This window comes from Acanthochromis polyacanthus, chromosome 6, assembly GCF_021347895.1.
Source record: "Acanthochromis polyacanthus isolate Apoly-LR-REF ecotype Palm Island chromosome 6, KAUST_Apoly_ChrSc, whole genome shotgun sequence".
Lineage (NCBI taxonomy): Eukaryota > Metazoa > Chordata > Actinopteri > Pomacentridae > Acanthochromis > Acanthochromis polyacanthus.
In genome coordinates this window covers 8,671,965-8,684,350 of record NC_067118.1, presented here as the reverse complement: position 1 = coordinate 8,684,350, position 12,386 = coordinate 8,671,965, and the positions used below count along the sequence as shown (strand labels likewise).

Below are 12,386 nucleotides of genomic sequence, written 5' to 3'. Positions count from 1 at the left end.
AAAATAACTGTCAAAATAGTAAATGTAGATACCTCGAATGTCATTACGGCCTGTTCAGATTGTTCGAACAGGTCTAATAAAAGCAATGGCAGCTGCTATGGCGGATAAAATCATTGCAATAATGTCACAAAATCGACAGAATTCATGAGACGCTTTGTTAATCAGAGATTTGTAGTTGAACTTGATTAGAACTTTGGCCTCCGGCTGCTCTGGCACAGCACTCAAACAGCTGGTCATGTACGGTTACAGTTCCAGTGGCACATTATGTCCGAGTAGAACTACTCATGCAGCTACAGACGTCTGTTTGGAGTCAAAATTCAAATTTAAGATAACTGTGATTACATTTTCACTTGGGAGATTTAGACTTGTTCAAACTTAATTTGATATATCTATAAGGAAAAATGATACATTAGTTGAACAGAGGGGAATTAAAGTTGAAACTAGTCATAATTCAGCTGCAGACATTGTGAATATATCTGTAATAAGAAACCCGATACACAGATTTGTTATTTGTTCCGGAATGAGTGACAACACGGAAATATGAAATGACAGTTGTGTATATCTGAAAGGCCCTTTTTTTGACTGAGAAGAATTAAATTACCTTTATTGCATATTCAGTCTAGACTGACTGTCTCTAAACAATATCAGTCTACCAACACCTCTCAGTGTTCCTAATGAACAATATATTAATAGTTTTTTTCTTAATCTGTAGACAAAGTGGCTTTTTTTGTCTTTATGCTTAAAACTGAAGCGATATACTTCATTATTGGACAGAGACTTAAATGCACTTCTGTAGTATCATGTTTAAATGTATGAAGTTTAACAGCTCTAGTATGCAAAATCAGCCACACTGATATCAAATAAATATACTACCATGCAGTTAATAGTTTACTGACAGACCTTCTTGTATTGCATCATCTGCAGTTGCAGCGGTTTGTATCGTCTTAAATGTTTGTATTCCTTGTAGCTCGAAATTAACATAAACCTTTAAATGAAGCAGGCGGCACAGGATTGGTCCATTTTGTGCAGAAAAGAAGTCATATGACACGTGAAAATGCCTGTTTTTATTTAAATGCACTCAGAGTTCGAAGCAGATAACATCGTCAATGTACTTTCACAATTACAGCAGAGAAATTTTCTGGACCAAAAAGAGACTGAGTTTGGAGGAGTTTGGATAAAGTCAACTCTAAAGAAGTTATCGGAGCTGCTAGAGGAATATCACAGGAAAGAAATATTGCTTTCTGTGACTCCTACTGGTTAAGAATCTGTAGAAACCATGTTCTTGAAAGATTAATCACTTTAAAATGTCTCTACAGAAAGTCTAGAAGCATATAAATGTCTGAATTGGTATATAAAGAAAGATTTGTTGTTAGTTTGAGAAATGGATATTTTGAGTTTTAGGTGTTCATAAGCAGATGGACACAAAGAAAGCTTGGATATGTTAAACTTCCTCTTCACCTGTTTAAATAATGGTAAAGTTCAAAGACAGGTGAGGTCTGACCCCTATTTTAGCAACAACTCCCAAATACTAATGGACTAGAAAGTCATAATGCCGTTGCAAGATGTTTTCTGGTTCCCATTGCTTCATGCTAAGCTAAGCTAATAGCTTGCCAATAGTATAGCACACACACATACATGAGAGCAACATCAATCTTCTTAGCCTGTTTCCCACCACGATGAGCTTTCCTTCCATACCTTGATTCTGTGATATGTAGTGGTATAAACAGGTGTTAACCCTGATCCGTGCACATCTGTGTTCAGGTGATCTGTTGCCAGCTGATGGGATCCTGATCCAAGGCAACGATCTGAAGATAGATGAGAGCTCCCTCACAGGAGAGTCTGACCATGTACGCAAATCTGTGGAGAAGGACCCCATGCTGCTCTCAGGTTTGTTTTCACAATTTAAAAAATTTTTTTGTTCTCCCCCACCCTGGCATTCATGTGTAGTCAGGTCAAAATCAACTTTATTTGTATAGACCTCAGGGGGCTTTACAATCTGCGTAGTATTCTCTGCACCCGTGTACAATAACATTTTGGCTAAAATGTCATCATATATAGACCAATAGACTGTTGTGTAGAGATTGTCTAAGCAGAAAAACCTGAGAATGCAATTAAATACCTTACATTTGCAGTGTAATAAGTACAGTACTACTTTTGTGAAGTTGAAAATGTTCCCTTCTTGTTGGAACAGAGAGGTGTTGGTTCAAATCAGTGTTAACTTGGTAAATACACTACCATACAAAGTGAAGTAAATCTGGGTGTTGTCAGCATAGTTAGAAGAGTTGGTTTTATTATTTCTGGATAACACAACTGAATGAAAACAGTAGAGGATTTAGTATTGAGCCCTGTGGAACTCCACATATTGCTCACAGGCACAATTACCCTTTGAGACAAAATACACTACTGTTCAAAAGTTTGTGGTCCTTATTTTTGAAAGAAAACATTTCTTTCCAATGAAGAAAACATTGAATCAATCAGAAATACAGTCTCGACATTGTTAATGTGGTAAATGACTATTCTAGCTGGAAACGGCTGATTTTTATTGGAATATCTACATGGGGTACAGAGGAACATTTCCAGCAACCATCACTCCTGTGTTCTAATGCTACATTGTGTTAGCTAATGGTGTGGAAAGGCTAATTGATGATTAAAAAAAACCTTTGTCCATTTATGTTAGCACATGAATAAAAGTGTGAAGTGGAAAACATGAATTTGTCCAGGTGACCCCAAACTTTTGAACGATAGTATACATTATCCACATTTCTGTATTTTATACTGGGTACATAATATACTTTGCTTGCAAAGAGACAAAATACGACCACAGAGAGACACAAAATGACGATAAATAGACACAATATGACCACAAAGAGACACAAAATGATTACAAAGAGACTCAAAACACCCACAAAGTAAGGCAAAAAGACCACAAAGAGACACGGCATGACTATAAACAGACACAATATTACCACAAAGACATAAAATTACTACAAATGGACACAAAATGACCACTAAGAGACACAAAAACCCACAATAGTGTGACAAAATGACCACTAAGACAAAAAAAATACCACAAAGAGACACAAAATGACTGAAAACAGCCACAGAGAGACATAAAGTGACTACAGAGATGAGATTGTTTTGGTCAGTGTCTCCACGTCCATCACAGCCACCAGTTCTCTGTGAAAAGGTTCTGGTAAGTTGCAGAAGTTAGAAAGTGCCTGGTGGACAAAGTGGAGCATTTGGAATCTTTGCATTTTTCTCTGGAGTTGAATGTGAATAATTTCTGGGACTGAATATGCTAACCTAAATCGGTGAGGTGGTCAGATCCAAGACTGAATCCAGAGCTTTCTCCATGTTATTCTGGTTCCAGCAGCTGCAATTTAAAGTGTGCATCGGACGACCAAGACGCTATGTTATTTATTATTAATGAACGTTTGGCAGAACTCCAGAAGGAAAAAACTACTCACAATATTGCATTTTTCAATATTTATGGGTCACCAAGTCAAGTCTCCTCAGCTTTTTGCCTTCAGGTCTCAAATAAGTCAATTCTCAGAGCAAAACAAGTCCAAGTGGAGTAGCAAGTCCTCATTTTTGTGACTCCAGTCTAACTCAAGTCTCTAAGTTTCACAATCCAAATCTACAACCAACTGGCGAGGGCAGCTCAGACCATCTATTGTGTGTCGTGTTTGAAAGACCATTACAAATATTTGCAGGATCAACCATTTTTTTGACCATTTAAGCGAGCCACTTTACATCTGCTAATCTGGTTTACTGTGTTTGGATGCTCAGGTACCCATGTGATGGAGGGATCTGGTCGGATGCTGGTGACAGCTGTAGGTGTCAACTCACAGACAGGCATCATCTTCACCCTGCTGGGAGCCGGAGAGGTGGAGGAAGACGGCAAAGAGAAGAAAGGTAAGAGAGCCGGTGGAAACACTGAATTTCTACAAACTGCAATGAGAGAAAGATTCATTTCATCTTCTCAGTTGTTGGATCTGCTTGCAAAGGAAAATAAACTAAGCTGATACTCAGTGATACCTATGTATAAAGGTTTGCTCTTGATTTATGCAAACCAGTAGAGGACATTAGCAGATGCTTAAGAAAACTCTCTCTCATATATTTTTACCTTTCCCATGTATGAATCCTTCAAACTGCCCTGAACTCAGTTGGTAAGTATGTACACACCTGGATGGATTACTGAACGGGCCCTCTGGGTAAAGAGAAACAATAGTACCACAAGGAGACACAAAAATGTCATCAAGAATTATAAACTGATCACAGAGACACAAATGATCAAAAAGTACCACAGAGAGATACATAACGACCACAAGGAAACATAAGGCACAAAACAGCAACGGACACAAAAAGTTCACAAAGAAACATGAAATGACCACAGACACAATTCCACAAAAACACAAAACAACTATAAAAGCACACAAAAAGATCACAAGAAGACACATAATTTCTACAGACACAAAATCTCCACAGAGTGATGACACAACCACAGTCACAACCGCAACCACAAAGACAAGAAACTAAGAGACTTAAAATGACTATAAACACCACTTTGTGACCATAAAGTGACACAAAATTTATGTTAACACAAAATTTCTACAAAGAGACACAAAACAAAGGCATAAAGACACAAAGCTACCACAAATAGAGACAAAGTGACCACAAACATACACAACAAAACCCATCAAGACACAGAATGACACAAAATAACAACAGACACACAAGACAACCTTGACACAATACGACGACATAGAGAAACAAAATGGCTATAGATAGACACACAGAGAGGCAAAATGACCACAGTGAGACACAAAATGACCACAAAGAGACACAAAACAAGCAGAAAGACACAACAACACATAAAATGACCACAGTGATATGCAACACAAAAAGATGAAAAACAAAATCAGTCTCAGAACAGCACCAACTGATGCAACACAACCGCAGAGAATGCACACAGAGTTGCAGAAAGAGAGGCAAAATGATCACAGAGACACTAAATGACTACAAAGAAACACATAATGACTATAAAAGGATGCAAAATGTCTGCAAAGAGGCAAAAAATGACCACAATAGACACAAAATGACAACAAATAAACAGAAAAGGGCCACAAAGGGACCAAAAAATACCTACAAATGGAAACAGAATGACCACAAAGAGACACAAAACAATCATAAAAAGACACAAAATACCCACAGAGGCAAGAGACGACAACAAAGAAACACTAAAAGAATACAAATATACACAAAGTGTCCATAGAGAGGCACAGAGTGACTACAGAGATGCACGACAAAGAGATGAAGAACAACCTCGGTCTCATAACAGCACCAACTGATGAACACAACCGCAAAATTACCATTAAGAGAGACACGATGACCACAAATTGAGACAAAACAACAGCAAAGAGACAGAAAATGACCGCAGAGATGAACACAGACAGATGGAAAAACAACCTCGATCTCAAAACAGCACTAACTGATGCAACGCAACTGCAAAGAAGGTCCACAGAGTTGCAAAAAGAGAGGCAAAATGGTCATAAATTGGGACAAAATGATCACAGACACAAAATGTTGATATAGAAACACAAAATGACTATAAAGGATTCAAAATGTGTACAAAGAGACAGAAAATCACCACAAGAGACGCAAAATGACAACAAATAGACAGAAAAAGGCTAAAAAGAGACCAAAAAATGACTAAAAATGGAAACAAAATGATCACAGAAAGATGCAACATGAATATAAAAAGATGAGAAGAACACAAAAGACACCAAATGTCAACAGAGACAAAAATGACCACAAATAAACACAAAAAGACTCCAAATAGACACAAAGACCACAAAGAGACACAAAATGATGAACCATAATCGTATGCAAAATGTCTCCAGAGGGATGCAAAAAGGGCCATAAAGTTAACAGAGAGACTCAAAATGACCACCAAAAGACACAAAATGTCCACCCAGAGACATACAACAACCACAAAAAGACACAAAATGTCTACAAAGAAATATAAAAATACCACAAAGAGATGAAATGACTACAGAGATGCACCACAAATAGATGAAAAATAACAATGGTCGCACAAAAGCACCAACTGATGCAACACAACCGCAAAGAATCACCACAGAGAATTGCAAAAAGAGTCAAAATGAGCACAAATTGAGACAAAACGATCACAAAGACACAAAATGACTGTAAAAGAATGTAAGATGTCCGCAAAGAGTCAAAAAACAACCACAAGATACACAAATGACAACAAATAGACAGAAGAAGGCCACAAAGAGACAAATAATAATGACAATTGAAACAAAATGTCCACAGACAAAAAACGGCCACAAAGAAAAACAAAAAGACTACAAATAAACGCAAAATGTCCACAAAAAGACACAAAATGACCACAGAGATGCACCACAAAGAGATGAAGAACAAACTCGATCTCAAAACAGCACCAACTGATGCAACACAACTGCAAAGAAAGACCACAGAGAGATGCAAAAAGAGAGACGAAACGACCAGAAATCGAGACAAAACAACCACACCAAGACACACAAAAACATAAAGCACAATCTGGGAACTCTGAGCGATGGCGCTGCCGTTGTTTGGCATCACTCTGGGGGTCTTTTTTTAAATTTTCGTGCGGGGCAGGGTGGTGGTGGTGGCTGTTACATGTCTGTGCCCAGGGGCCCCTTGTTTCATAATCCGTCTCTGCTCACACACTGCAGCGTGTGTGTGTGTGTGTGTCCGTGTGTGTGCAGTCAAACTGATTTCTGATAAGAGCTTCAGCAGGAAACACACCAGTTTAACCTTATAGATAATTCAGCCCACATCCTCTCCGTCCTGCTCTATTCCCTCATGTTCTCATGGCCCTCTTTCCCCTCTAATTCCGTCACCTGGGCTCTTGTTTACGCCACTGTTTGTGTCCTCTTTCCTCGCCGCTCTCTCCACCCCTTTTCCCTTCCCTTAATCTGAGAGAGAGAGATGGAGGCTGCAGATTGAATCAATTATTGAAAGAGCAGAGGGGAGAGCGAGGCAGGCCGGAGAGATTCAGGGAAGAGTGTCGGTTGGTCGACGCACCAAGCATTAGTCTGCGCTTTAAATTTGTTTCGGAGGCGCGCTGCAGTCAGAGCAGAGCTGCAGACAACAAGGAGCTGCTCACACTTTCCGAAGCACTTAAGGTTAACGTCATTACCCGAGCTTTCATCTCACTTCTTCTGCATGGGAACGCAAGTGGGATTGTTGTCAAAAAAGGACAACAAAAACACCATTCTGGGAACAGATTAGCTCGTTTTGGGAAAGAAATGCCGCTTGTCGTCCTTGTGTTTTGCACTCAGAGCCTCCGCGGGTTGGATCGTTCAGACAGTCATTTACTGGAGCTGATACATTATTCATGAGACTTCTACAAAATGCCATAACTTGTTAGTTTTTCCTCGTGCAATGTTGGTTTGCTTTCTCTTTTATCTGTCTTCTCATTTGGAGGCTTTTTTTCCTTCATCTCAGCAACATAAAAAAACAATATTCTGTTACAAGAAGCCGTGCGTGCAATTATTCTTCTTTTGTTTTCCTCCCTCTTTTTTTGCCAAATCTCCTCATGTGCCCCCTCCAAAACCTTCCTCCCTTCACACATTCCCTCCCAAACAGAGGACAGTACTCAGTTACTCATCCCTGCAGATGCCAGTTACAGCACAGTCACCAATGGTATGTGAGCATAATGTTGCCGACCCCTTACTTCTTTTCCTCGCCCATTAATGGACCCCACAGTGCAGTGAAAGTGACCTCTGATTAGACTTATGCATTGAAAAATGTCTCTCAGTCTCCTGATCCAGTGTATAAACATGTGTGCACCTTTATAACTCTTCCCTTTAGTATCGTTTTTGTGTGATTTTCCTGTTTCTGGAAGTGTGTGGCTCTTCCCAAATTGAAAATATTAACTTTTATAGGACTTCTTTTCATAAATTCGTGAATTCTACCTCTAATCTAACTCATGCTACCTTTCTCTCAGGAAAACAACCCGATGGAGCAGTGGAGAACAATCAGAACAAAGGTAAAACATTTCTTGGTTTGGTTTGTACGATGTGCTTTCTCCATCTACAGGGTTTCAGGAATCTCGTCAGACACAAATTGAGAGAAGGCGACCACAGAGAGACACAAAATGAGCACAAAGAGACCAAAAATGACTAGAAATGAACATAAAATGATCACTAAGAGACACAAAAGGACTATAAACAGAATCAGAAAATGAAGACAGCGATTAATCACTAAAAAATTAAAAAAGCAACCTCAATCAGCACCAACTGATTCAACACAACCACAAAGGAAGACCACAGAGGGTTGCAAAAACATCATTAAGGGACACAAGACAACCTCAAATGGAGGCAAAACAACCACAAAGACACACAAAATGGCTGTAAACAGATGCAAAATGTCCTTAAAAAGACACAAAATGTCCACATAGACATAAAACAACCACAAAAACACAAAATATCTAAGAGACAAAAAGTTACCACAGAGACAAAAGAGCTGAACCACAAAGAGACGAAAAATACAACCTTGATCTGAAAGCAGCACTGACTAATGCAACACAACCACAAAAAATGACCACAGAGAGATACAAAAAAGAGAGCCAAAATTACCGCAATTGAGGCAAAAATTTGGGCAAATCTTAAAAAGTGGGTTGTTCAAAAGAAATATCATATTGCATGGCGTAGTCCAGTCGATCTGAATTAAACTTTTTAGTAGAACTGAGATGCCTGAGATGCGAAAAACGAAATGTAGCAGAACTTTAAAATTGTTCAAGTAAAACATTTGCATCATTAGTTATGTACATTTGTATAAATATTGCACTTTATTTGTGTCACTGTTACAGTGATAAAGTAGATAAATTAAACGTTATCCTTCCTATTAACCCTCCGTACCCCAAAAACATCGAGCAGATTTAAAATGTAGCCTATCATTTAAAAAACACACCAAAATTACACTAATTATCAGATCCAAAAACTGTAAACAGAAAAAAATGGTTGGATTCTTCATATTCTGATGGTCTTTAAACTAGTCATCTCTGACATGCTGTTCCATTGGTAAAATTAACCAAATTTAGGCTTTAAATCATGATATTTAAACAAAATCCCTTTATTAAACATATGTCATTTTAAAAAAATATATAAAAAGAATTATTCGCTATGAACAGATTCTGTAAAATACCAAAAAAATTTACGCTTATTGATGCAAACATTAAGCTATTATTATCTTAAACTGCGACTGACAATCGCATGACATAAATTCAGGGACTTTTGGGCTGAACTCCAAGCAGTGTTTACACAGAGCAGATAGGAGATGGTATGGAAAGACATGTAAAATGTAAGTAGTAAAATATTTATAGTATGTAGAGCCATGGTTTTATTCTAGTGCTGCTATCACCCGTGGGCACTTGGAAAAATGAAGGTATATTTAATACAAATAATTGTAGGGGTCATTTATTACTGTATATTAACTATATTGACATGATCAGCAATAAAAACTCTTCTTTCTTCTTGATTTAAGATATGTCTTCATGAATGCTGAATGAATATTATATATGTTTGTTTTATTTACCTGCTGTGTGTTTAAAAGAAATTCAGAATAGAATAGAAAAACACCTAAAGTGACCCAAATGATCTGGATTTTTTAATCTTTATCAAGTTTGCTGGAAAACCCAACACAAACATAAAATAGATTACCTGATCCTGGGCAGTAAAACATGGGATTTCAAAATCTAGATTGTTCTGATCCAGAATAAACTGTTAGAACAATGGGGCTCAGGTGCAGCGCCAGGGAGGGTGTAAATATTTTTTTTTGTTGTTGTTTTTTAAAATTTGTTTCTGTGTTTTTCAGCCAAGAAAACGGATGGGGGTGTTGCCATGGAGATGCAACCCCTGAAGAGTGCAGAGGGAGGCGAAGTGGAGGACCGAGAGAAGAAGAAGACCAATGTTCCGAAGAAAGAGAAGAGCGTCCTGCAGGGCAAGCTCACCAAACTGGCCGTTCAGATCGGCAAAGCAGGTACACAACAGTCTCCCCCGTTTCCTGCTCTGTTAGCAGGAAGCTCCTACACTCAGAATTAATTGTTGCAGTGACGCACATCTTTCTGAATCTGAGCTCCTCTTGAATACGAGGAATAAATTATGGGATGTCGTGTGAAGCTTGGCACATCAGGTGTGAAGAGTCCATTTTTTAGCACTCAAAAACAGATGAAGGTGTTGTTCTCGAGTACTATAAACTGTGACGGAATGAGATTGTGCAGGTAAAGCAGTGGAATGAGTGATGATGTGGTTTTTTATGTGTTGTAATACAATTCAGAATGGGTTTTACTGAAAGACTCTGATGAATTGTCTCTGTTTTCTCACAGGTTTGGTGATGTCGGCCATCACCGTCATCATTCTGGTGCTGTACTTTGTCATCAACACATTTGTCGTTGAAGGTTTGTACAGCTTCTCGTCACGTCTCTGTTTTACTCATTCCTGTCTTACATTAAATATTTACCACTCTGCTGATGATGACTTTCAAGCAGTACGTTTGTTTGGCTTTAAAACATGATTTATTTTGTAGCATGTTAAGAGCCATAGCAGTTTTCCCACAAACCTGCTACTTCAAGTGTGTTCTTTGTGAAAAGAACTGACTTAGGCCAGACTAGTTCAGTTTACTGAGGGACTTCCTGAGGCTTTCATTTTTTTTCCCACCACAATTCCCAATTCAAAAAAAGTTCTAATTTTAATTCTAAAATTTCACCACTCAAAAAAGTGCAGCATCATTGTTACAGGTAAGGAGGGACTCGTCTATCTCAGACGCTTAACAAAACCTCAAAGAACCATCCTTCTATGTTTTTTTTAACATGCTCTCAATCAGTAGCATTACAGTGTTGGCAACCGTTGTTTCACAGATGATGCACAGTTTTATATGCTGGTTTTATCTTTATAAATAGTGTCAGTTGTTGTACAGTAGATGTTATTAGTTATTGCTTGTCATTTCATCTCAAATCATCAGGGGCCTTCTGCTCAACCATCTCTGATTTGCTTGAAAGTTTTTTTCTTTATCACAAACTATAAATATTTTAAATGATATCTGTTGAAATTTTAGAGCTTCTGAGCTTCTGGTTTGTGTTGTAGGTCGCACATGGATGACAGAGTGCACTCCGGTTTACATCCAGTACTTCGTCAAGTTCTTCATCATTGGAGTCACTGTGCTGGTGGTGGCCGTCCCCGAGGGTTTACCGCTCGCTGTCACCATCTCTCTGGCTTATTCTGTCAAGGTAAACCCACCAGATCTCTTTAATAAACAATAAGACATGTAGGAGCTGTCGGCTCTTCAACTAGTATCGCACTGTGTGCAAAAACCACCATAGAAGCTGCATATATTGACTTTTAACAACAAAATAATCACATGGATGTGCAGACAGTAGCTAGCTCTTTAAAACCCTCCGTCAATACGGTTCTTGCATGTTTTTTCAGGTTTATAAAACACAAAAGGAATAGTTTAACATTTTGAGTCTCTTTGCAGAAGCTGAGTATTAATTGTGTAGAAACAAGAAATCAAATGAGAGTATTTTACATGAAGTTGAACTTTTCTTTGAACCTTCACATTTATTTGACTCCTAATCTTGCAAAAAGACACTAGAAATTGACCAAAAATCTGAGACAAGGAGGTAATGTAATTTGTAGTAATATATAATGCGAATAGCCTACAACATTTGTTAGCCATAAAACTAAATGTAAGTTTAGAACTTGAAGTTATTTTTTGTTTTATTTTGACTACCATTATTATGAGACACCTGATGTTAAATTTCATACAATGCATTTGCTAGATTCAAATAAAATGTACATAAATACAGGCTTTTTTCCATGTGTTTTAAGACCTGCAATTTCATCATGTGTCTCTACTTATTAAATTAAACATAATGCGCTTGATTTTGATTGAAAAAATTGAAAATGTAAATGGTTAAATATGTATAGTTTACAGTTACCTTATTTTCGAGTGTGTTTTGTGCAAAATCTACATGTTGGTTCCAGATTTTTGTCAATTTTTGTGAAAGGAATAATCAAAGAAATGGTGGTTAAAAAAGAAAGGAGCGCACAGTGCGGAAAAAAGTGAAAGCAGGAAAAAACTCACAGAAAGTGCTTTGGAGAATTAAAACATGAAGAACATTAACATGGAATCTAAAAATAAGAACATGATATAAATATGGACAGAAGGGCAAGATGGTTCATGATAAGTACTTAATGTTCAGTCTGAGGCAGCGTTGAACATAAAAGTTTTAACCTGGTTGTCAAAGTGAAAGCAAACCTAACATCTTCTGGAAGTTTGGTCCACTGGGAGCAGCATGAGATTTCTTTCAACTCCTGTCT

At 37.9% G+C, this 12,386-nt stretch overlaps 1 protein-coding gene across 3 annotated transcripts in view; it reads left to right on the top strand.

Annotated features, from left to right (window-relative positions):
• The window catches only part of atp2b3b (ATPase plasma membrane Ca2+ transporting 3b), a 79,479-nt gene that overhangs the window by 26,755 nt on the left and 40,338 nt on the right, over positions 1-12,386 (top strand). For all 3 annotated transcript variants that reach the window (XM_051950224.1, XM_022218161.2, XM_022218162.2), the window contains exons 5-10: positions 1,762-1,887; positions 3,790-3,915; positions 8,015-8,056; positions 9,883-10,047; positions 10,394-10,465; positions 11,151-11,293. In XM_051950224.1, the coding sequence (XP_051806184.1) occupies positions 1,762-1,887; positions 3,790-3,915; positions 8,015-8,056; positions 9,883-10,047; positions 10,394-10,465; positions 11,151-11,293 (674 nt within the window). The remainder of the gene's footprint in view (positions 1-1,761; positions 1,888-3,789; positions 3,916-8,014; positions 8,057-9,882; positions 10,048-10,393; positions 10,466-11,150; positions 11,294-12,386) is intronic.